General features: G+C 41.1%; 1 protein-coding gene across 1 annotated transcript in view; it reads left to right on the forward strand.

Annotated features, from left to right (window-relative positions):
- Positions 1–5,020: 5,020 nt before the first annotated feature.
- Positions 5,021–25,643, forward strand: part of NAIP (NLR family apoptosis inhibitory protein) — a 40,201-nt gene continuing 19,578 nt past the window's right edge. Inside the window, exons 1-8 of the mRNA XM_081090015.1 lie at positions 5,021–5,160; positions 7,065–7,136; positions 9,170–9,740; positions 11,128–11,227; positions 14,088–14,169; positions 15,083–15,134; positions 17,292–17,408; positions 19,494–19,593. Of these exons, the coding sequence (XP_080946141.1) occupies positions 5,056–5,160; positions 7,065–7,136; positions 9,170–9,740; positions 11,128–11,227; positions 14,088–14,169; positions 15,083–15,134; positions 17,292–17,408; positions 19,494–19,593 (1,199 nt within the window). The 5' untranslated portion in view covers positions 5,021–5,055. The remainder of the gene's footprint in view (positions 5,161–7,064; positions 7,137–9,169; positions 9,741–11,127; positions 11,228–14,087; positions 14,170–15,082; positions 15,135–17,291; positions 17,409–19,493; positions 19,594–25,643) is intronic.

Genomic DNA, 25,643 nt, shown 5'->3' on the forward strand with positions numbered 1-25,643 from the left:
GCAAACTCATAACATGACATGATTTCAAGTGGTGAGAAAGAAAGGGCTCAGCCAGTCCTTGGGAAGTGGGGTGGTAGAAATGCAGGCCTTTGGTGGGTGGCAGAATTTAGGGGGAAGGGCAAGAAGTTTGAGTCCGTAGGGCCTATTCTGTTCTGGGGAAACCTATTACAAGGTGGACTGGGTTTCTGATGGGGTCCTTATGGGATTTAAATTCGTGATTTCACCTGACTGAATTGCTATTTGAGTCACACCTCAGGCCAGGGCCCTGAAAATAATACACAATTTGTTCAAACCTGTACATCTCTATCTATCTGATAGTAACCTACGTGGTAGGATATAGACACTAAAAAGAGAACATAAACCCTAACCTCATGGAACTGTGAATCTCCCAGCCTAGAAGGGAGACCTATAAAGAAGTCACTGTGAAAGTGCAAATAGTATGCCAAGGGCTTCGGGAATGCAGAAGAGGTGCTGTAAATGGGCTGGGATGCAAACCCCGTGCCTACAGAGGCCAGACAGATAATGCAAGTGAGTGGAAAGGGGCCAGGTTGCTGCTAAGTGGCGGAATCTGGAAGCACTTGTTCCATCTAAAAGAGGTAGCCTCTGGATGCTGGGCTCAGGGATAGAAGAAAGACACCGTTTTCACTATACATCTTTCTGTACCTTTTGAGTTTTATGCATGTGCATTTTTTACCTAGTTTTTTTTAGAAAGTTTTATTAGAGGAGGTAACCATTACTTGGCCCCCACCTATTTTTTTTTTCTGGGAATGTCGGTCCCCTAGTGCCATGTATTTTGATAAGAGAAACTGAAAAACTGGATTTTTAAGTGAATTCTCCTAAATTTTAAACATTGGTGTTTAACTTTTAAAAACTGAACAGGCTAAATAAAACTTATCACAGGACACCAGTTTACAAACTTTGGCCCCGCCTATATCTTCTCTATTCCTTATCAGGGCAGATCATCTTACTTTTCAAGAATCAGGCTTTCCTGGGATAGATCCCTCTTAGGGGATAATTCAGTTTAGATGTTCAGTATTAAGAATTGACTAGACAAATAACAAGTGTTGAAGAGGATGTGGAGAAAAAGGAACACCCGTGCACTGCTGGTGGGAATGCAGACTGGTGCAGTCACTGTGGAGAACAGTATCTAGCTTCCTCAAAAAACTAAAAATGGAACTCCCATTTGACCCAATGATCCCACTTCTAAGAATATATCCCAACAAGCCAGAAACACCAATCAGAAAGGATATATGCACCCCTATGTTCATAGCAGCTCAATTCACCATAGCTAAGATTTGGAAACAGCCTAAGTGCCCATCAACAGATGAGTGGATTAAAAAACTGTGGTACATCTACACAATGGAATACTACGCTGCGATAAAAAAGAAGGAACTCTTGCCTTTTGCAACAGCATGGATGGAACTGGAGAGCATTATGCTAAGTGAGAAAGATAAATACCTCGTGATTTCACTCATTTGTGGAATATAGAGAACAACATAGACTGATGAACAGGGACATATCCAAAGATAGAGAAACAGCGATCAGACTATTAATCCCAAGAGGGAAAGTAGGGGAGGGAGGGGGTAAGGCGAAGAGATCAACCAAAGGACTTGTATGCATGCATATAAGCCAAACCAAATGGACATGGACAACATGGGTATGAGAGCATGAGGGGGGGCGGAGGGGAGACGAGGACACATTTGTAATACCTTAACAAAGAATTAAAAAATAAATAAATAAATAAATAAATTTTAAAAAAGAATTGACTAGAGGAAGAGGGTCTTTCAGGCTCTCTCTAATCAGTGATTCGAAGGTTGTGTCTGGACTTGTAGCATCAGCACCACCTGGGAAATGTTGGAAATGCACATTCTTGGCCCTGTCAGACCTTTGGAATCAGAAATTCTGGGGGTGAGCCTATCAATCTGTGGTTTAACAAACCCCCCAGGTGATTGTGATAAACGCTGAAGTATGAAAACCACCGCCACTGCCTCTGTTATAGAGGTAGATAAGCCATTTAAAAACAGGATAAAAGAATTCTACTGAACTTAAAAAGAAAAAATTAACTCAGGTAACTACAGAAAACAAATCCAAACATGGAATTGCTTTTTCATTTCTTTAGATTATCTTTAAACTTTAGTGGATTTGTGTGTGTCCTTAGAATTTTTAAAAAATCAAAGTGACTTACAATGAGCATACAATAAAATGCTCCCATTTTAAGTAGATGGTTTTATGTCTTTTGGCAAATGTATTCTAGTACATCCATGCAATGACCTCCACAATTGAAAGAACATTTTCATCTGCCCACCTGGCCCTGTTTCGGTCAGTATTTCCCAAGACTTCCAGTACCAGGTGCTGCTGATCAGTTTCTGTCACTATAGATTAGATTTGGCTGTTGTATAATTGCTTACAAATTGACCATGCAGCATGTGTGATTTCTTTTGTTTAGCATAATATTTTTTAGATTTGTCCATGTTATGTGTATTAATAGTTTGTTCTTTTTTACTGCACTTAATGGATACATTATCATTTGTTTGTTCCCAATGAACACTGAGGTGGTTTCTGGGTTTTTTGGTTGTTATGAATAAAGCTACTATGAACAATAATTTTTTGTGTTCGTATGTTTTCATTTTTCAGATGTAGGAATGGAATTGGTAGGTTGAATGGTAAATGTGTACATGATGCTGCCCAGCTATTTTTCCATTGTGTTGCACCATTTTACACTCCCACAAGCTATGTATGTGTTTGCATATTTGTTTTTGGCTACTGAGTATTTTAGTTCCCTTCCTTTGGGGATTTCTTCCCCCCTTCCTGCCATATAGAAGTGATATTTGGATCTTTTTCCAGTTAAGGCTATGCAGGAGTTTTCAGTGTCACTAGGAGTAAAAGGAAAATGGATAAAGGATATCTACTAACAATCTATAACAAATATCATACTTACTGGTCAAACTTCAGAAAAATGTCTACCAAAGTCAAGAATAAAATAGGATATAAATTTACACATGGAATATTACTCCACCATAAAAAAAGGAAGGAAATTTTACCCTTTGCGACAGCATGGATAGACCTAGAGAACATTATGCTCAATGAAATGTCAGTCAGAGGAAGACAAGTACCATATGGTTTCTCTGATGTGGAATCTAATGAACAAAATGAACTAACAAGCAAAATAAAGACAGATTCATAAATAAAGAGCAGGCTGATAGCTGTTGGTGGAGGGTGGGGACTGGGGATGGAGGGGCGTTGAGCAAAAAAAGAAAAGAAAGGTAACTCATTGATATGGACAATAGTGTTGTGGTTGCAGGGAGTAGGGGGGAAGTGTAAGGGTATAGGGGAGGATAAATGGTGATGAAAAAAATAAACTTTAAAATAAGATAGGATATCTATTATCATCTTATTAAGTAACATTATATAAAAGGATAGCATCTCCCTAGCCAGTTTGGCTCCGTGGATAGTGCGTCGGCCTGTAGACCCAAGGACCCCAGGTTCGATTCTGGTCAAGGGCATGGTACCTTGGTTGCAGGCTCTTCCCTGGTCTGGGCCCTGGTCAGGCTCGTGCAGGAGGCAACTAATTGATGTGTTTCTCTCACATCGATGTTTCTCTCTGTCTTTCCCTCTCTCTTCCACTCCCTCTAAAAGATCAATGGAAAAATATCCTCGGGTGAGGATTAACAAAAAGATAAAAGGATAGCATCAATGCAATAAGACAAGAAAATGAAATGACTGTAAAAAACAAAACTAACATAATATTCAGATAATACAAATATCTCCTTAGAAAATTTAAGAGGATTTCTAATCATTAAAAATCCTATACATTTAGAAAACAATAGTAAAATAAGGGCAACAAAATCTACAAGTTACAACATCAAATGTACTGCATTGGGCAGAGATGCACACAACATAAATGAAAAGTGAGGTTTACTGTCAGAAGGGTCAGCTGTGTGGAGAGGTTGCAACTGGATACATCATGGAAAGTGCTTCAAAAGAGGAAGGGAGAGAGAGAGAGAGAGAGAGAGAGAGAGAGAGAGAGAGAGAGAGAGAGAGAGAAACATCAATGATGAGAGAGAATCATTGATTGGCTGTCCCTGTAACATTATACATGTTAATACAAAAGTTAGGAGGGACCAGGGAACAGCTGATCAACTTTTTAACAATAATTGCTTCTTGGCTGGGAAATTGGCCTTGTTGGACAAGCGCTTTAGCCAGAGGAGATCACATGCCAGGCCTGCTGGTGAAAAAGCTTTGCTACCTGCTCAAATACCAAAATGAGGAGGGAATGAGCTTTCTGGGACACCTGGGGTTGCCTTTGTTTAAAATCTAGCCTTTACGCAGCAGTGGTTAAGAGTGCAGACTCCGTAGCCAGACTGGTTCACCTGAACTCCTATCTGCCTAAGTTTCCTCATCTGTAAAATGAAAATAACATGCCTGCTTTGTTACTGTTAAAGGGATTATATGTACATGTCTAAAGCACTTAGAATTGTGTCTAGCAAGTACTAGTCTCGTTTTAATTATTTTTAAAATATATTTTTATTGATTTCAGAGAGGAAGGGAGAGGGAGAGAGAGAAACATCAGTGATGAGAGAGAATCATTGATTAGCTGCCTCCTGCACACCCCACACAGAGGATCAAGCCCGCAACCCAAGCATGTGCCCTTGACCGGAATCGAAACCAGAACCCTTCAGTCCACTGGCTGATGCTCTACCCACTGAGCCAAACCAGCTATTTGGTAAATCAGAGATAGAAAAAAGTAATTCCTAAAAGAAATGGGCTTAGGAAAAAAGTTATAGAGGTAAAGGAAGGGCCCTGGGAACTTGGGAGTGAAGAAGGTAATGGTAAACATGCCTGGGGCAGGGAGGGGAAAGAGAAAGGCATGGACAGACATGCTCCCCGGAGGGAGAGCGCCTTAGTTCTTATTTTTTATAATAATCGCACAATATTGAAATTATTTTTAAAGTATAAACCCAGAAAAAATTAAGAAAGCGAGAGGGGACCATCAGCACATAGAATATTTTAACAAATTTTTAGAAGGTGGAAACTCAAATTGAATAGTAGTAACCAATGAAGTGGGCCAAAGGAAATCACAGCACACATGTCACCTGTGGGAGACTTCACCCTGCAGAGAATCCTGGAGCAGCGGGGGACTCCGAGTGCCAGGTATGCCAGGTAAGAAGGCGGGCAGGAATGACGGGAAGGGCTGAAAGTCGATGGACTAATTTAAAATCTGTGCATGGGACAGTTGGCTCCCTCCACCCCACCACCAGATTATTTGATAGGGTTTAAACCTGAGGCAAAAAATATTAGATGATTATCTTTAAAGAAACTGAATAAGCTGTTTCAGCTAACTTGAGCTAGAGTGGGCACTGGCACCCCCAGACAAGGAATCCTTCTAGACCTGGTCATTTTCTGGTCAAGGAACATGCCCAGTGTGCTTTCAGCTGCCAGCTCTGACAGGTGACTTGAAGTAGTTCCTCTGATTTAGGGCTTCTCCAGGGTAAACCCTGGCTCCCCAGTCTGGCCTCCAAGTAAAGGGCTTAGTTCAAATCACAATTATGTGGCTTTAATTAGGTTTTAACTGTAATTCTGACCAATCAGCTTTTCAATGGCCTACTTCTTAAACATAAATTGCAAACCGAGAATCAGTGTACATTCGAGGATATCTGGAAATGTGAAAAATAAACAAATGTACATGGTAATAGCCTTGGAGAAAATATAATTTAGGAGACTGATGAACTAAACCTTAGTATTGATAAAGTTAATTTATGAGGACCCACAAAATGGAGGCCACCCCTGTGGCCTAGCCCAAGTCATAAATCTGAACCTCAGTCAGCCTGCACTTATGGGACACACCTGTCAGGGAAACTTAACATCCACCAATCACAATCCTCCAACTCGGCTTTAGCTAGTTTACCTTCCCTTAGGAAAACATACTGGTAAGCAAACCCCCACCGTCTTAGCCAGCCCTGCCCTGTTTCCTGTTGCCTCTTCTCTATAAAACTCACTCTTGCCCCAAATCCCTGGAGAATAGTGTCCACTGCTTGTGAGGCACCCCTCCCCAATTCCGGGCTGTTTTCCCTTGAACCAGGACAGCAAACTCCTTATTAACTTTAGTTTTATCATCTGACAATATTGTAGGTGAGAGCCAGAAAGGTTGTGTTGGCTAAAAATAATAAGATGTCATGAAAATAAAGAACAAGAAAGAGCTGTGGGACATTAAAACTATAATTGCTGAAATTAAGAATTAATATTGGAGAGTTGGAAGATACTGGAGAGGAAATTTCCCAGGAAATAGAGCAAAAGCACTAAGAATATAGGGGGGAGGGGGAGGTTTAGATGATCAATTAAATCCCCACCTAAATCATGGGGATACCAGAAAGAGTGAAAAGAGAATAGCAGACAGTTAGAAATCATCAAAGAAAATTATAGCCGAAACCGGTTTGGCTCAGTGGATAGAGCATCGGCCTGCGGACTGAAAGGTCCCGGGTTCGATTCCGGTCAAGGGCATGTACCTTGGTTGCAGGCACATCCCCAGTAGGAGGTGTGCAGGAGGCAGCTGATCGATGTTTCTCTCTCATCGATGTTTCTAACTCTCTATCTCTCTCCCTTCCTCTCTGTAAAAAATCAATAAAATATATTTAAAAAAAAAAAAAAAAAAAAGAAAATTATAGAAAACAATGTCTTAGGGCTGATGGGCCACCCCCGTGTTCAGTGTGAAAGGGCCCATTGGGTGCCCAGAACAATGAATGTAGAAACACCCAAACCTATACACAACATTTTAGAATTTTATAACCCCAAGGATAAAGAGAAAATCCTAAAATAAACCAGAGAGATAGAAACTGTTACCAGCAAAGAAATAAGACTTATACTAGCACTGTGAGCACTAACCAATCTTAACTGTTTAGAATAAAACACTTCCTGTTGTGGGACTTGGTAAGTGTTGTCATTCCTGCTGGGTCCTAACTGGCCCTTGTGACTTCATACTTAGAGCATTTACGGGTAATTTCTCAGTGAACTGCAATTTGTTTTGAGTTTTAGTTCCTCAAATATTTTCTCGTTGCTTTCCATTAAAGGACCAACACAGCATTTGTACTCAGGCCGCCCATTCTCCTTCCACTGGACAGAGACTCTGGCTAAACCTCTCGGTAAGTAAATTACCATTTCTGGCAGAGGTGCTTTTCTTCCACACCTAAAGTAACAGCACTCTTATTTCTCTTATTTTTGTTTCTCTGGAGGCAAGAGGACAGGCACTATAGCCACCCAGACTTGGGTTTAAATCCTAGATCCATGACATAGTTGCCTCAGCTGGTACTCTTTGCTCTTGTAGTCAAAGGACATGAAATCTGGAGAGGGTCTTGGAGATCTCTCGTCCCCAGAAATGGCCTCCTGATGAGCAAAATTGACCATGAACCTAAAATTGATCCTGGCTGTTCTGTTGAAACCCTGTGTTTATTTATCTCTGGGGAGGCCTGGAGCCACGGTGCTGTCTCTTGGCCAAATCTGCATGGAATGTACTAACTAGTGATTACTGTAGTCCTGTGCTGGGGTCTGAGACAGGCCAGAGGCACCCTACACCAGCTTTTCTGTTTTTGAGGCTGGTCATATAGCCTAGTTTTGGCCACGTGACCAGAAGAGTATAAACGAGATTGTAGTTTCCTGAGACCAAGGTATCTCGCACTTACCTAGGTTGTCCGTTACCTGAAATGCAGCACAGCCTGTGCCACTTAGGCCGCCAGGAACCGGACCTGGGATCTGAGCCCTCTTTGACGTTTGCCTGTTTTTTATTTTTATTTTTGTATCTTATCCTCTACCTGTATTAAAGTCTTATGTAAGTATACTACAAAGAGTCCAGTGAGTTTTTTGCAAGTACCCAAACCTGTAGACATGCTCAAGATAGCACTGCGAATGGGATCATTGAGACAGTCTTCGGCTTTATAACTTAAATAACGGCCAAGGCTTCGGTTGGCAGAAAGAAAAATGAAAAGTGGGCGAAAGATTTACAACCACTGATGGCAGGCTGGCTGCCGAGGAATCCCTGGTTTGAATTCATTCAAGTGCTATGACTATTGATGGGAGGGAAGGCACAGCAATGGAATTTAAATGTGGTCAGTCCAGAGCTGGAGGAAGTAGCTCAGTGAATTAAAACAGAAATTCAGATAGAGGGGAAGTCAGCTGAGAATGCTGTTATCTCAGCTGGTTTTGGCTGCTTTGGCAAAAATGGAAGTAACTAAGAAAGGGCCTTAGCCTGCCAAGACCTAACTTTGGCTGGTTTCTTCTGTGAAGGGAAGAAACATGAGGCCAAAGGAGAGATGTGCAAGTATTTCTTCTGTTCAGAATGAGACCTCGTCTGATAGATAATCACTAAGGGGCACTACAGGGAGAGGGCAGCAAGAAAACTTGAAACAAAGGAACTTATCAACCAAAAAGCGAAGTAACCCAGTGGACTGCTCTAGAGAGCTGCTCAGGAAACTGCTGGAACAGATTTAACTCATTACGGGCCACTGAGTGCTTTTCCTTGCCTTAGTTACTGCAAAATGAAGGGCACGCTTGGCCTTCATCAAGACCGTCTGTTCACTGCCAATCAATGATTCTCTCTCATCATTGATGTTTCTATCTTTCTCTCCCTCTCCCTTCCTCTCTGAAATCAATTAAAAAGATATATTATTAAAAAAAAAAAAAGACCTTCTGTTCGCTGCCACTTTTGCAGAAATGTGGGTAGATGGGCAAATTGCAAATCAGCTTAGCAATTTGGACAAAGGCAGGGGGCACATAAAGCACCTTGTAAAGTGGAACCACCTGATTCCACCTGCAGGTGTTCCATGGAATACTCCTGAGGCTCCTGAAGTGTTGGGGATGCAAGCAAGCATCTTTGGATTGATGTGACCACACCAAGGAGTCCCCTATTTTATGCCTTTGATGTAAGTGACGACTGATGCTGTGATAAGAGGGCCTCCAACCGCTTGGATGGAGCAGGCGATCTTACTGCTGGGAGGACAGGATGGAGTGAGGAGGGCTGTCGTTGACTTACTAGTGTCTTCCCTCCCCCTCGGGCTGAATCATGCACAGATCAGTACTATTCAGAAGAAATGAAAAGTAAGAATAAAAGGGTTGAAGAAAATCTCAGAACTAGTCAAACAAGTGGAAATGTCTGCTAACCTGCTTTTCTTTCCCTTCTCAGAAAATGGCCTCACAGGAGAAGGCCGCTGACCAGAGGATTTCCCAGTATGATGAAACTACTATCCCTCAGCTGTCTGCTCTTCTAGGCATCGACATGGTTCAGTTTGTAAAGGAAATAGAAAAAAAGGAGCAAGAAGATCGAGAAAAAATGCAGAAGGGCTTTAACTCAGAAATGCGCAGTGAAGCAAAAAGGTTAAAGACTTTTGTGACCTATGACTCCTACAGCTCGTGGACACCACAGGAGATGGCAGCGGCTGGGTTCTATTTCACCAGCATAAAATCGGGGGTGCAGTGCTTCTGCTGTAGCTTAATCCTGTTTTGTACCACCCTCAAGCGTCTCCCCATAGAACACCATAAGAAGTTCAGCCCGCACTGCGAGTTCCTTTTGGGCAAAGATGTTGGCAACATTGCTAAGTATGACATAAGAGTTAAGAATCCAGAGAGCAAGATGAGAGGAGACAAAACAAAGTACCAAGAAGAGAAGGCCAGACTTGAATCCTTCCACGATTGGCCATTTTATGCCCATGGGACATCCCCACGGGAGCTCTCAGCAGCTGGCTTTGTCTTTACAGGTAATTTGAAATAATTTTCTGAAGCATTTCTCTGGAGTTTTAAGTTTAGGTTCCATTTTTCAGTTGCAATATTTTGTGAACCTTTCCTCACTTGTTAAATGTATTAGGTATAAGGCCTAGTTTATTAAAATTCAACTTCAGTACTTTACTTGAGCTTTATGTTTCGTATCACATATTAATTTGTCAAATATGTACATAATTAGACAGTTACTTTTCCTTAAATTTGGACCTTAGACAATATTGACAACATTCTTAAGGTCCTTAAGTCATGAGGCCTAGCTGGTGTTACTAGGTGGTAAGAGTGTCGGGCCACACACCGAAGGGTCTCAAGTGTAATTCTTGGTCAAGGGAACATACTTGGGTTGCAGGTTCAATCCTCGGCCACCTATATTGATGTTTCTCTCTCTCCCTCTCTCTTCCCCTCCTCCCTCCTTCCCTTGCTCCTTCCCTCCTTCCCTCCCTCCTTCCTTCCTTTCCTCCCTCCCCCCTCCATCTCCTCACCTCTCTCCTTCCACTCTCTCTAAAAATCAATGGAAAATATATTCTCGGGTGAGGAATAACAAAAAATAAAATAAAATAAAATAAAATATAATAAAATAAAATAAATAAAATAAAATAAAATAAAATAAATAAAATAAAATAATAAAATAAAATAAAATAAATCATGAGGTCAGCCAGACCCCAATCTCCTCCCCTTTTCCTTTTGCTGCTGCTATAAGATCTTCCTTTGATTCTTTTAATTGCTGCAATATTGGAATGGCTTTCTGTTTGTTGGTGGGTTGGTTTTAATCGTAGGGCTAATTCTAATGTATAGGGCAAACTGCATTTAAGGAAACTGCAGTTTGAATTGACCTAGGCATGCTGTAAATGTTATGATGGGTGTGAATGAGAATTGTAATAACAATAACAGCAATCTTTTACTGAGTACCAACAAACTCACCAATTACCTCCATTTCACAGTTGAGTTCATTGAGGCTCAAAGAGTTTAAAAACATTCCTGTGTCCATAGAAATTTCATTGCAGAGCTACAACTTAGGTTTTCTAACCGTGCTCTACGTTGTGAGTTCTTGGATTTCTGTGCTTCCCCACTACTGTGGCTCTGAGAGCTCAAATAGCAAATACCAGCTCTGGGAACACCTGGCGGACAGGTGTTAAACAGGTGTATGTGCAGTATGGCCATGGCTGACAGGGAGGTCCTAGGCTTAAAAAATGGTCTTTTAGGGCCCTGGGGCTGCGGATGGAGATTCAGCCAGATGACAGTGGAAGTGGACAGAGATGTTGGAGTAAGTCTTCCTCACGCACAGAGAGGCAACTCCCAGAGACAGACCTTCTGGGACTACCCCGTGGTGCCATTGCCGAACAATCCAAATATTTTCTTCACATGCAGGAAAACGCGACACTGTTCAGTGCTTTTCCTGTGGTGGATGTTTAGGAAATTGGGAGGAAGGAGATGATCCTTGGAAGGAGCATGCTAAGTGGTTCCCCAAGTAAGTAGATCTCTCTCTCTCTCTCTCTCTTTCTCTCTCATCTGAAACAAAACTAAAGACAAGAGTCACCTTCCTAGAGTAGCATTTTCAGGTTTTTTCCCTACTCAAAACTGGAATGTTCCAGAATTTCTTCAAGCAAGAATCACATAATTTAAAAATAATTTCTTAAATGTTTTATCATCCAAAATATGAAGATACGTTTTGTCAAGTAGAAGTTTCAGGATCTACCCTAATTGATAAATAAGAATAATTCACATAGGGATGATGTAAAATGGCATTTAAAGGAAGTTGGAAAGTAAAACAATGTTTAAGACTATTACAAATTGTTTCATGTACTGATGATTATATACCAAACAGAAACATTTTATTTTAAAAACTCAGAATTTTGATTGTTGCAATGCTCTTTAGTTCCCTGCTTAGAAAATCAAATGTATTCTAATTATTTTTAATGCTATATTTACTAGTATTTCTACATCACTTTGTATCTAGCAAATACATAGTCATTCCCCTTATAGTTTTTAAAACCTTTATTATGGAAAATTTCAAAGGTGGAGAGAATCTATAATACTAAAAGTGTAATATGCAAATCGACCGAACGGCCAAACAGCGGAACGACCGTCCAGATGACCTTCTGGACCAGTGGTTCTCAACCTTCCTAATGCCGTGACCCTTTAATACAGTTCCTCATGTTGTGGTGACCCCCAATTTCATTGTTAGAAATTGAACATAATTAAAGCGTAGTGATTAATCACAAAAACAACATGTAATTATATGTGTGTTTTCCAATGGTCTTAGGCGACCCCTTTGAAAGGGTTGTTCGACCCCCAAAGGGGTCGCAACCCACAGGTTGAGAACCGCTATTCTGGATGAAGCTGGTGCTGCGAGGGCCTACTCTTGCATGAATTTCGTGCATTGGGCCTCTAGTAGTATAATAAGCACTTATATGGCCAAGTAATATTCCATTCATCTTTCACCCACCTTTCTCCAGAAATAATAATAACCAGATTATATTAAAGTCATATAATGCCATTTGTTAATATTCTTATATTTTAGAGTTATATACTAAAATATCTCTAAGAAACAAAACCACAGTATCATTATTTCTCCTAAAAAAAATTAACATTGATTCCACAATACATATAATCAAATATCTGAGTCATTGTTCAATATCCACATCCCTCCAACTCCTTTTCTCTCTTTACTGCTGGTTAATTTAAATCAGAATCCAAACAAATCTGTCTATTACATTTAGTTGATCTGTCTCTTAATATTTTTAATTTATAGATTTCCTTCTTTCCTCTTTTTCTTGTCATTTATCCTTTATAGAAGCCATGTAATCTGTCCTGTAAAATTCCCTACCCTCTAGGTTTGGCTGAATCTGTTTCTGTGGAGTTATTTAATGTTTTTCCACTTCCTATATTTCCTATAACCTAGTACTTGGATCTAGCAATGTGATCAGGCTCATACTCTATTTCTTTTACAAATATATATTTATTGATTTCACAGAGGAAGGGAGAGGGAAAGACAAACATCAATGATGAGAGAGAATCATTGATTGGCTGCCTCCTGCACGCCCCCTACTGGGGATTGAGCCCCACAACCCAGGCATGTGCCCTTGACTGGAATTGAACCCAGGACCTTTCAGTCCACAGGCCGACGCTCTATCCACTGAGCCAGACCAACTGGGGCATCATATCCTATTTCTTTAACAAATATTTGTCATATACCTACTACATGCAAAGAGGTTATTGGTTGTATCATAGAATAACCACACAATACCTGGGCAGTTATCTATGTTTATAAGTCATCTTGCATATGTGCAGCCATGCTCACAAAAGTGGAAGGATGTCTATGATATGTTAAGTGAAAAAAGCAGTATGCAAAATAATATGTGTAGTGTAAGCCCTTAAAAAAACGTGTAGCCAGAACCGGTTTGGCTCAGTGGATAGAGCGTCAGCCTGCGGACTGAAAGGTCCCAGGTTCAATTCCGGTCAAGGGCATGTACCTGGGTTGCAGGCACATCCCCAGTAGGAAATGTGCAGGAGGCAGCTGATCGATGTTTCTCCTCGATGTTTCTAACTCTCTATCTCTCTCCCTTCCTCTCTGTAAAAAATCAATAAAATATATTAAAAAACAAACAAACAAAAAAAAAAACGTGTAAAGCCACTCAACCTATATACAGACTTGTTTGAAAATATATAGAGCCCTAGATGGTTTGGCTCAGTGGATAGAGCATCGAACTGCAGACTGAAGGGTCCCGGGTTTGATTCCGGTCAAGGGCACATGCCCGGGTTGCGGACTGGATCCCCAGTAGGGGGCGTACAGGAGGCAACTGATCAATGATTCCCTCTCATCATTGATGTTTCTATCTCTCCCTCTCCTTTTCTCTCTGAAATCAATAAACCCTGGCATGTGCCCTGACTGGGAATTTAACTGTGACCTTCTGGGTCATAAGTCAATGCTCAACCAATGAGCCATGCCAGCTGGGCCACCATAGTTTAATTTAACTAACAAAATCTCCAGTATATATATATATATATAACTGTAAATCAGTCTCTTTGATTGTATTATATATTTTGTTTTAAGAGAAAAGATAATTTTAAGACTTAATTTTAAAGTATTTGTGTTGTCACTAATGTAAGTAAAGAATAATTATGTGAGAATAGTGATGAATCTCTTACATTTTGGTATAAGTCTCTCGACAGTTTTATTTGAAGTTGAAAAAATTCACCATTTTTAAGTGTACAGTTCAGTAAGTTTTAACAAATGTTTATTGTGTAACCATCACCATAATACTAGAGATATAGAACATCTCTGTCACAATATTGGTGTAGATTTTAATTATGTTTATTAATTATAGATGTGAATTTCTTCAACGTAAGAAGTCCTCAGAGGAAATTGCCCAGTATATTCAAAGCTACAAGGGATTTGTTGATGTCACGGTAATTTATAACAGCATTTCCCCCCCTCATGTTGGCTTTTGATTACCTAGTAATATCTGAATTAGCAGAGGGTGGGCTTTCTTTCTTTTTTGGGGGTGGTCATGAATTCTACTTTCTTATTCCCTTCTTTCCTACCCCAACTTCTCATCTGGCAGAATGAAGAAAATCTATTCCCTTGCTAAACTAGAGCCCTTAAAAGTCCTTTTTCCAGGACTGGCTTTTGATTGGTCAGTCTGCCTTCCTCATAGTCTTTCCCTCTTTGACTGAGGCCACCTCCCCTAGCTTTCCTTGGCTGCCCCATCTGAATTCCTGTGTGAGATTTTGGGACCATGTCACCATCACCCTCAGAAGGCCTCAGTTACTGTCTCCTAGCTGGTTACTCTGTAACTATTAGTAAGGATTCCCTAATGGCAGGTCACAGACAACCCAACCCAAATTGACTTAAGCAAAAAGGGGAATTTATTGGCTAACATGACTCAGAAGATGAGAACCCTGCAGGGAGAACTTGACCTGAAAGTGGGGGAGAAGTGTTTCCTGAGAAAGAAATTGAGTGCGGTTATCAGAGAAGGATCAGTTGCTTAATACCTAATGCTCTTCTCAATCTAGTTTCCTTCCTATATTTCATACTTCCTCATTAGTCAAAGTACATCTGTGCTATCCACATGTAAATCAGCTTTGGAGCTAGATCTCTGGAAACAGCCACCCTAGAACTAGAAGACTTCCTGTTAGGCAGCAGCACTGCATAAAAAATTCCAACATTAATAGAAACAAATATTTAGAGAACAATCTCCAACAACCGTGCCACTCAATCAATCCAGTGAAACTTTATGTGGGGGTGGGAGGAATTCTTTTGATTTTTATTCATAGATACGTGTATCTTCTAAGTCAAAGTCAAAATTTTCATTTTCTTCAGGGAGAACATTTTGTGAATTCCTGGGTCAAGAGAGATTTACCTATGGCATCAGGTAAACAGACATTTTTTTTTAAGGGAAGAAACATTAAAATTTTTAAAACGCAGACCTATTTCAAAGGCTTTGCTTGTTTATTTCTTTTTCTGTTTTTCTCTTGTCCTCACCCTTTTTTTAACTCTTCCATTTTCTTACTCATTTTATGGGGCACATGCCCAGGTTGCAGGCTCTTTCCCCAGTGGGGGACATGCAGGAGGCAGCCGATCAGTGATTCTCTCTCATCATTGATGTTTCCATCTCTCCCTCCCCCTCTCCCTTCCTCTCTGAAATCAATAAAAAAAAATATATATATATATATTTATATATAAAAATATATATATTTAAACAATATATATATTTAAATATATATATATATATTTAAAACAATTAAAATTTCTGGATAAAACGTTTTTGAAAACATTCTTAATTGGATCTGTTACGAAATTAAACATGAAGTAATAGAAAAATATATATAGTTCTCTGCCTTCATTTCCTTATACAGGGCTTCTAAAACCCTCATAATTTCCTAAGCGATAAGAGCACTAGGGGCATCTTTTGTTCAAATGAGGTGACTCTGGGTGGGCTCCTGGATGGGGGTTGGTCACTAGAAACATGAAACCATGATTAGAAGCTTAGAATTCTCAGTCCTCCTCCTCCCCCTCCCCCCTATTCTCCAGAGAGAGGAGCGGGGCTGGAAGTGGAATTAATAACATCTTCATAATGAAAATCCCAGTAGCACAGGGTTCAGAGAGCTTCCAGGTGGGTGACACATTCCAACTCCATGGGTTTGGAAGCCCCTGTTCTTGGGGCCCTCTCAGGCCTCACCCTATCTCTTCACCTAGCTGTTCACCTGTATCTTCTATCAATCCCTTAATAGACTAGTAAACATAAGAAAGTGTTTCTATGAGTTCTGTGAGCCACTCCAGTAAAGGAAGTGAAGGGGGAGCAGTCTTGTGGGACTGAGCTCTTAACCTGTGGGATCTGACACTGTCTCCAGGTAGAGGGAGTCAGAATTGAGTTAAATTGTAGGGCGCCTAGCTGGTCGGAGAAAACCACCACACATCTGGTGCCAGAGTTGTTGTGTGGTCTGAGAGTAAAGGAGACACCCAGGAGGAAAAGACATATTTTTCCAATACATTAAGCATAGGCGGATTAAAAATGAAGTGACAGCTAAATCCTGGGGTTGAGTGGAACGTCAAAGCAAGCTTTCATCTTTAGAAAATTCACAAAACCAAGTTAACGTAGATTTAAAAATTTTTTTAATATGTCTTCATTGATTTCAGAGAGGAAAAGAGAGGGAAGAGATAGAAACATCAGTGATGAGAGAGAATCATTGATTGGCTGCCTCCTGCACGTCCCCTACTGGGGATCAAGCCCGCAACCCAGGCAGTTGCTCTTGATCGGAATTGAACCTGGGACCCTTAAGTCCGCAGGCTGATGCCTATCCACTGAGCCAAACCAGCTAGGGCCAGGTTTAAATTTTTTAAAAATTGATTTCAGAGAGGAAGGGAGAGGTAGAGAGAGATGGCAGCATCAATGATCAGAGAGAATCATTGATCAGCTCCCTCCTGCACACCCCTGAGCCCACAACCTGGGCATGTGCCTATCCAGGAATCAAACCATGACCTCCTGGTTTATAGGTCGACCCTCAACCACTGATCCACACCAGCCGGGCAATGTAGGTTTAATTTTCAAGTCCTTATAGGGCACAGATTACAGGAACCAAACCCCAGAGCCCACCCAACATGAGAAAACTAATGAAGGCCATTGCATAGAGTGGACAACCCAAAGGGCAAGAAATAAATCTACCTGCTCTTAAGGGAACTACAAGGAAAATTTGTCTTTCTTAACACTAAATTGTGAAGGAGGCGTATCTTCTTTAGCTTTTTTGATTATTTTATTCTGATGCTAGATGATATAATTTTAAAAGGTTTTATAATAGAAAATTTTGAGCATATACAGAAATAAGATAGTATATACTCACCACTCTGCTTCAACAATTTAACACGTAGTCAATCTTGCTTCATCTAATTTTCTTCTTTTTAACCTCCCCCAATTATTCTGAAGCAAACTCTAAGCATCATATCATTCTGTCTGTAAATATGAAGTGATAACTTGAACCTGATAATTGCAATATCAAAACTTGCTGGTCTAACCATATGTCTTTTATTCAAGCTTTTTGCAATGACAGCATCTTTGCTAATGAAGAACTACGACTGGAGTCTTTTAAGAAATGGCCCCATGCATCTCCTGGGGGCGCAGCTCTGGCCAAAGCAGGTCTTTTCTACATAGGTGAGTCAGTAGTTGGCATAGCCTCTTGCCTTGCTTCTCATTCAAGCCCCACATACACTAATGACCCTGGATTTGTATTTATCTAGTCTCAACAATCTCCACTCTTCTAGTCTTTCCTTATATATCCTTTTTCCTTGCTATGTCAGAAAACCTCTCCCAGTTTTCTACAACTAACTTAGGTAGAGAAGCTCCAAATTGAAACCTTAAGAACTTGACTAACAATGAATACAAGTACATGTATCCTCTACTTTTGGAAAGTTAGTTTTATGCCACTTTGTTTTTATGAAAGATATATACATGAGTAAAGGCAGACCTTGGAGATACTGCAGGTTCAGTTCCAGACCACTGCAATAAAACAACTATCACAACACTGGAGTCATAATCCATTTGCTGATGGAGGGTATTTGCAGAAAATGTAATATCTGTGAAGCACATGAAAGCAAAGCACAATAAAACTGTCACATGACCCTTTTGCTTCTACCTCTTTAACCAGAACTTAGTATGGCCATACTAGCTATAAGAGAAGCTGGCACATTCAATCATTTTCCTGGGTGGTAAACACAGTTAAAATTTGGGGTTTCTGTTACTGTGGAAGAATGAGCGATATTGGGAGAGTGGAGAAGCAGTCTTAAACACTCTCCTCAGACGCGAAAAATCAAAAAATACTTTGTTGTTGTTAATCCTCACCTGAGGATATTTTTTCCCCAATGATTTTAGAGAGAGTGAAAGGTAGGGAGGGAGAGAAAGAGAGAAATAGAGACACATCAATTGGTTGCCTCCCAGATACACCTGGATCAGGGCTGGAGATTGAGCCTGCAACCTGCAACCAAGGTATGTGTCCTTGACCGGAATTGAACCCAGGACCCTTCAGTCTGCAGGTGGACGCTCTATCCGCTGGGTTGGTGTCCAGTTAGGGTCATAGCATTCTCTTTAGCTTCTGGTCATCAAGAAGTTCCCCTCTGTAATCCACAACTAGTAGGCTTGCTCCCTTTAGCTAACTGCCGGAGGTACAGTAGGGATCAGAGAAAGGATATTGTGCCCTGCCTTGGTCCTTGCTGGCCTTCTTCAGACCAGACACACAAATTGAGTTACAGTGGAGGTCCATGCAGAGCTTTTACTGAGAGGTCAAGTAGATGTCACAAATTTCACACAGCAGTACAGAGTAGGGGAATATGGCGGTCACTTTAACAAAAATATTCCGTGGTACAAAATATCTTAATGGCTCACAAGCTTAAGCATTTGGATAGGCAGTGTCCCTACTCTCTCTATTCTGGCTTCCTCTTAGCAGCTTCCTCCAAATACCCTCTGTCCAGTGTCCTCATCCTCTTTCTTTTTGAACCTCCACCTCTCCCCACAAATCCTAATCCTCTGACCCTCTAAGAGTCTTGCAAGCTCTAGGACCTCTTATTTTCATGCAGACACAAAGAGAGGGTCTCCCCTGCCCTAGCTTTACCAGGCCGACAAAGGTCCAAGAGTGGAAGATGATAGCTGTTCCATTTCTACTTCAATCCTTTGGCAGATTCAAATGCTAGTTTCCTTCCTAAGAAATATAGTCTCACAAGGAGACTTGATCCTACTTCTAGTGGCATAAACCTGGCAATAATGTAGTAATAGGCATTTGATGCTTCATGAACTTACACAGGGCTGCAACATTGCTCAATCTCCCCTCCCCCTGAACTCCATATGTATTCTCTCTTATTTAATCACTAGACAAATGCTTATAGAGTGCTTAATAAGTGCTAGGCACTCTTCAAGTCCATGAGATTCATTGGGGAGCAAAACAGACAAAAGTCTTTTCCTGTTTGGAGCTTTAATGCGTACACTGATTTGCACATCCCCTGTTCCATAGGAGGATGGGACAGGGAAAGGGTGTTCATCAAAGTGCATGCCACATGGAGGCATCCATGACTATTTGCTCATTACCCCTTTGGTCCTGTATAGAATATTGCCCCAACTTGTGACTTTGTCACAAAATTTGATTGGAAATACAAGTAGGGTTTTGCTAATAAAGGCCTGGTAGTTATTACCTGTGTCACTTGAGAAATACACATGCCAGTTACACTGATTGAATTTCTTTGCATCTAGGTATAGAGGACATCGTCCAGTGTTTTTCCTGTGGAGGATGTATGAACAACTGGGTGGAAAGTGATGACCCATTAGGAGATCATTCCAAATATTTTCCTAAGTGAGTGGAATGAATGCTTAGTGTCTGTGAATCTGGATATACTTTAAAAAAATTTGTCCCTCGCTTTTTCCTGCATTTTCTTATTAAATATTTGCTCAGCCCTCTGATTGCTACTCTGAAGAATGAGTCTTTATCTCTTATCCCCTTATTCTCATGACACCCTTTCCATTTAGCATTTCCTTTATTATAGTTATAGCATAGTTTTGGTGAGATCAATATTTTTACATTATATGTTTATTTATCATGACTGCAGAACTGAACCGGTAGTAAATTATTATTTTGCCTCTCTGTACAAATTTTAATTTTTGTAGAAAGTAATAATTGTCTTGTTAGTAGTTTAATTTTTTAAATGAAATTCATACATTAACCACTTTAAAGTGCGCAATCTAGTAGTATTTAGTACATTCACAATGTTGTGCAACCACTTCCTCTAATTCCATTTTCATTACCCCAAAAGAAAACTGTACCCATTAAGTAGTCGCTCCCTATCTTCCCACCCCATCCTAGTCTAGCTCCTTAGAGCTACCAATATACTTTCTGCCTCTACAGATTTACTTATTCTGGATATTTTATATAAATGGAAACATACAGTATGACTTTTGTGTCTGTCTTCTTTCACTTAGCATAATGTATTGAGGTTCATCCATGTTGTAGCATGTATCAGTACTTCATTTCTTTTTTTTATGACAGAGTTATATATATTTCTCCATATTCTCACCAATACTTTTCTTTTTTTTTTTTTTTTCTTAAATATATTTTATTGATTTTTTACAGAGAGGAAGGGAGAGAGATAGAGAGTCAGAAACATCGATGAGAGAGAAACATCGACCAGCCGCCTCCTGCACATCCCCCACCGGGGATGTGCCCGCAACCCAGGTACATGCCCTTGACCAGAATCGAACCTGGGACCTTTCAGTCCGCAGGCCGACGCTCTATCCACTGAGCCAAACCGGTTTCGGCACCAATACTTTTCTTTAACTATAGTATTTGGTTAGGTATTTTTTTTTTTATGTCTTGAGGACCAGTTTATCATCAAATTCACCCAGATGTTTAAATCTTCTCTCTAGTCATTCAGAACTATAAGCATTTCCATCATTTTCATTTTCTTGAAGTTTCTCTCCAACATGAACTGTTTATCATGTAGTCATCCTAGGATCCTAGGGATTGCTATTGGCTCTCTCCTGTGTTGTAGCTCCTGTGTCCTATCTAATGTCATCTTCTTGGTTTATCCACTCATTTTGGTGGAGTACTCCTCCAAGTCCCCTGGAAAAGATTGCACAAGAGATACATGTTTTTAGCTTGTATATAACTCATATATCTGAATATATTCTCACATTTGTTTGATAATTTAGCTGGGTATAGAATTCTAGGTTAGAAGTTGTCTTAATTTCAATTGTAAAGACATTGCTACATTTTCGTATAGCTACCAATGTTGCTATTGATTCTGATTCTTAATCCTTAGATTGCAAACCACATTTCCACCCCTTCTAGAAGCTTTTAGGTTTTTCTGTTTGTTTCTAGTGTTTTAAAATTTCATGAAGAAATGGATGTTTCTTTTTTTGTTTATATATATATATATATTGATTTCAGAGAGGAAAGGAGAGGACGCGAGAGATAAAAACATCAGTGATGAAAGAAAATCATTGATTGCCGAAACCGGTTTGGCTCAGTGGATAGAGCGTCAGCCTGCGTACTGAAGGGTCCCGGGTTCGATTCCGGTCAAGGGCATGTACCTGGGTTGCGGGCACATCCCCAGTGGGAGATGTGCAGGAGGCAGCTGATTGATGTTTCTCTCTCATCGATGTTTCTAACTCTCTCTCTCTCTCTCCCTTCCTCTCTGTAAAAGTTCAATAAAATGTATTTTAAAAAAGCCGAAACCGGTTTGGCTCAGTGGATAGAGCGTCGGCCTGCGGACTGAAGGGTCCCGGGTTCGATTCCGGTCAGGGGCATGTACCTGGGTTGCGGGCACATCCCCGGTGGGGGATGTGCAGGAGGCAGCTGATCGATGTTTCTCTCTCATCGATGTTTCTAACTCTCTATCTCTCTCCCTTCCTCTCTGTAAAAAATCAATAAAATATATTAAAAAAAAAAAAATGTATTTTAAAAAAAAGAAAAAGAAAGAAAATCATTGATTGCCTGCATCCTGCATGCTCCCCCACTAAGGATCGAGCCCACAACCGGGCAAGTGCCCCAACCAGGAACTGAACCATGACCTCTAGATTCATACCTAGGTTGATGCTCACCACTGAGCCACTCTGGCTGAGTGAAATGGCTATTTCTTTAATTTTTTTTTTCTGTGAATGTTTAAAGTTTTTTGGCTTACTTATTTTTTGCTCACCAAACTCTCCATAAATGTTGAGTTGTAAGAAGAAATTAGTTGTTTTCACTTTGTAATTTGTAAGACTTTTTTCCAGAAATAAGTATTAATACATACAGATCTTAAAACAAATACTCCCATTTAATTCTAAGATTCTAAAGAGGATACTGCTTTGAAGGAGTTTTGACAGAAGTAGTTGCTTATTTTCTTTCTTATTTGAGTTAGTATTTAGTAAATTGTTGAGAATCGTAGGGACATTCCTCTTAATTTCTGGAAACATAAGCTAGTATGCAGTCTACTTTTGTTTAGAAGTTTTTTTCTGGAATCTATCAACTTCCTTTTGTGTGGTTTTTACTCTTCCTTTGCTTTCTTTCTTTCTTTTTTTTTTTTTTAATTGAAGACTAGGATGCCTCCAAAGGAGTAACTAAAATATTTATGATTTGAAGGACAATAAGAAACCAATGTATCGACCATAGAAGTTAAGAAATTGAACATTACCAAATGCCTTAGAAGGCTACTGTATATCCACCCTCCCCAATTCCAATTATATCCTTGTTCCTCCAATCCAGACTTAAACATGATCCTGAATTTTTGGTTAATTATTCATCTGCTTCTCTTTATGGTTTTACCCACTACATATGTCGCCTTAAACATATTGAATTTTGCCTATTCTTGAAGTGAAAATAGAAGCATACTGCATGGTTCTTCTGTGAATGACACATGTAGCTCCACATCGTTTTGTAGGCTCATTCTTAATTATGTATAGAGTTGTAGTCCACTTGTTTTCACTGCTATATAGTGTATTATTTCACAAGTGTATAATTATCTCTTCCATTATTGATTCAACATCTGGGTTGTCTTAAGGATGTTGCAAATTCAAATAATGGTACTACAAACATTCTTGTGCATATTTCCCAATGCCCTGAGCGTTACTCTCTAGGGCATATAACAAAATATGGAATTGCACAGGCATAAAAATTGAACATATTCAACCTTACTAGAGTGTGTAAAAGTTTTTCAGAGTGGTTGTACTCATAAATTACTAGTACATTTACACTAGCATAGATGAATTTTCCATGGCCTGCTTCCTTACTAATTTGGTGTTGTCCAAATTTAAATTTTTGACAATCTAAAATTTTTCATATTTTCCCATGTAATTTCCACATTATTTTTCTTCAAAAGTGTGTATTATTATTTGCCCTTTCATATTCAGAGAATATATGAACTGTTCTCTTTAACCTCATAGTATTCCTTGTTCTTAAGTCTTTATCTGATATTAATATTATTTTATCACTCCAATTTTTCTATAATTAGTTTTTACATAATTTTTGAAATCATTTTACTTTTAATCTATGGCTTTATATTTAAAGCAAATTTCTTGCCGAAACCGGTTTGGCTCAGTGGATAGAGCGTCGGCCTGCGGACTGAAGGGTCCCGGGTTCGGTTCCGGTTGGGGGCATGTACCTGGGTTGCGGGCATATCCCCGGTGGGAGATGTGCAGGAGGCGGCTGATCGATGTTTCTCTCTCATCGATGTTTCTAACTCTCTATCTCTCTCCCTTCCTCTCTGTAAAAAATCAATAAAATATATTTAAAAAAAAAAAGCAAATTTTCTTGTAGGCAGGCAACAGGGTTGGATCTAGTTTTTAACTCTGACAATGGGAGTGTTTAGAACATTTACATTTGGCCCGGCAGGTATTGCTCAGTGGTTAAGCATTGACCTGTGGTAGGAGGTCACAGTTCAATTCCTGATCAGGGCACATACCTGGGTTGTGGGCTTGATCTCAATGGGGGACGTGCAGGAGGCAGCTAATTGATGATTCTCTCTCATCATTGATGTTTCTCTCTCTCCCTCCTCCCTTCTTCTCTATGAAATCAATAAAAACATATTTTTTTAAAAGAACATGTACATATAATTTAATTATTGATATACCACATTTCTTGGAGTTCAGGACTTCTGGATTCAAATATACTATTTTGCTATTTGCTTTCTATTTTTTACAACTCTCTTTGTTTCTTTTTCTTCTTTTCATGACTTTTCTGAGTTTGAGTATTTTTCAGTGTTCCATTTTATCTCTGTTATTGGTTTATTAGCTATACAACTTTGTCTTTTTAGTGCCTGCTTGCTCTAGAATTTATAATGTGCATGTTTAACATTATCAGTGATCTTTAGATATTATAACACTTGATATACAATGTATGAATTATGTAACAGTATATTTCTATTTCTCCCCTCCTATCCTTTTGCTTTTATTATCATACTAGAGGCCCGGTGCACAAAAATTTGTGCACTCAGGAGAGTCCCTCAGCCCGGCCTGTGCCCTCTCGCAGTCTGGGACCCTTCAGGGAATGACCACCTGCTGGCTTAGGCCCGCTCCCGGGGGGATTGGGCCTAAGCTGTCAGTCAGACATCCCTCTGGCAGCCCGGGAAACCTCGGGGGATGTCCACTTGCCAGCAGGGAGCAGGTTTAGCTGTAGTTGGACGTCCTTAGTGCTGCTGAGGAGGCAGGAAAAGCTCCCACCACCACAGCTGTACTGGCAGCCATCAACCTGGCTTGTGGCTGAGCAGAGCACCCCCTGTGGGAACACACTGACCACCAAGGGGCAACTCCTGCATTGAGCGTCTGCCCTCTGGGGTCAGTGTGTGTCATAGTGACCAGTCATTCCCAGTTGTTCTGTTGTTAGGGTCATATTGTATATTGCAATGTTGCATATTACCCTTTTATTATATACTAGAGGCCCAGTGCACAAAAATTTGTGCACTGGCGGGGGTGGGGGAGGGTGTCCCTCAGCTCCACTTGTGCCCTCTCACAGTCTGGGACCCCTCGGGAGATAACGACCTCCTGGCTTAGGCCTGCTCCCGGGTGGCAGAGTGCAGGCCCAATCCCTAGGTGCAGCTCCTGGTCGGGCTCAGAGTAGGGCCGATTGGGGGGTTGGGGCGCCCCTCCCTGTCACACTTAAGGCAGGGTGGATGGGGAGGTTGCAACGCCACCCCTACCACACAGAGCAGGGCCGATCAGGGGGTTGGGGAGCTCCCCCCTGTCACACACAGAGCAGGGCCAATCGGGGTTGGAGAGCTCCCTCCTGTCATGCACAGAGTAGGGCTGATAGGGGAGTTGGGGCACCGCCCCCTGTCACACACAGAGCAGGGCGGATCAGGGGGTTGGGGCACTCCCCCCGTCACACTCAGGGCAGGGCCAATGGGGAGGTTGCGGCTCCACCTCGTCACACACAGAGCAGGGCCCATGGGGGGGTTGGGGCGCCGCACCCTGTCACACACAGAGCAAGGCCGATCAGGGGGTTGGGGTGCCTTCCCCTGTCACGAACAGAGCAGGGCGGATAGGGAGGTTGTGGCCCCGCGCCCTGTCACACACAGAACAGGGCTGATCAGGGGGTTGGGGCGCTGCCCCCTGTCACGCACAGAGCAGGGCCCATCAGGGGGGTTGGGGCTCCGTACCCTGTCACACACAGAGCAGGGCCGATCAGGGGGTTGGGGCACCTTCCCCTGTCACGAACAGAGCAGGGCGGTTCGGGAGGTTGTGGCCCCCACCCCCTGTCACACACAGAGCTGCAGGGCGGTTTGGGCGCTGCCCCCTGTCACACTGCTCCAGGGGCTAGGAGGCCTTGCAGCTCTGCTGATCCCGGTGCTAGGAGGCCTCACTGCTCCGCTGATCCTGAGGCCAGGAGGCCTCGAGGCTCCGCTGATCCCAGTGCCGGAAGGCCTCGTTGCTCCG

This window comes from Myotis nattereri (assembly GCF_964212035.1).
Source record: "Myotis nattereri genome assembly, chromosome: 4".
NCBI lineage: Eukaryota > Metazoa > Chordata > Mammalia > Chiroptera > Vespertilionidae > Myotis > Myotis nattereri.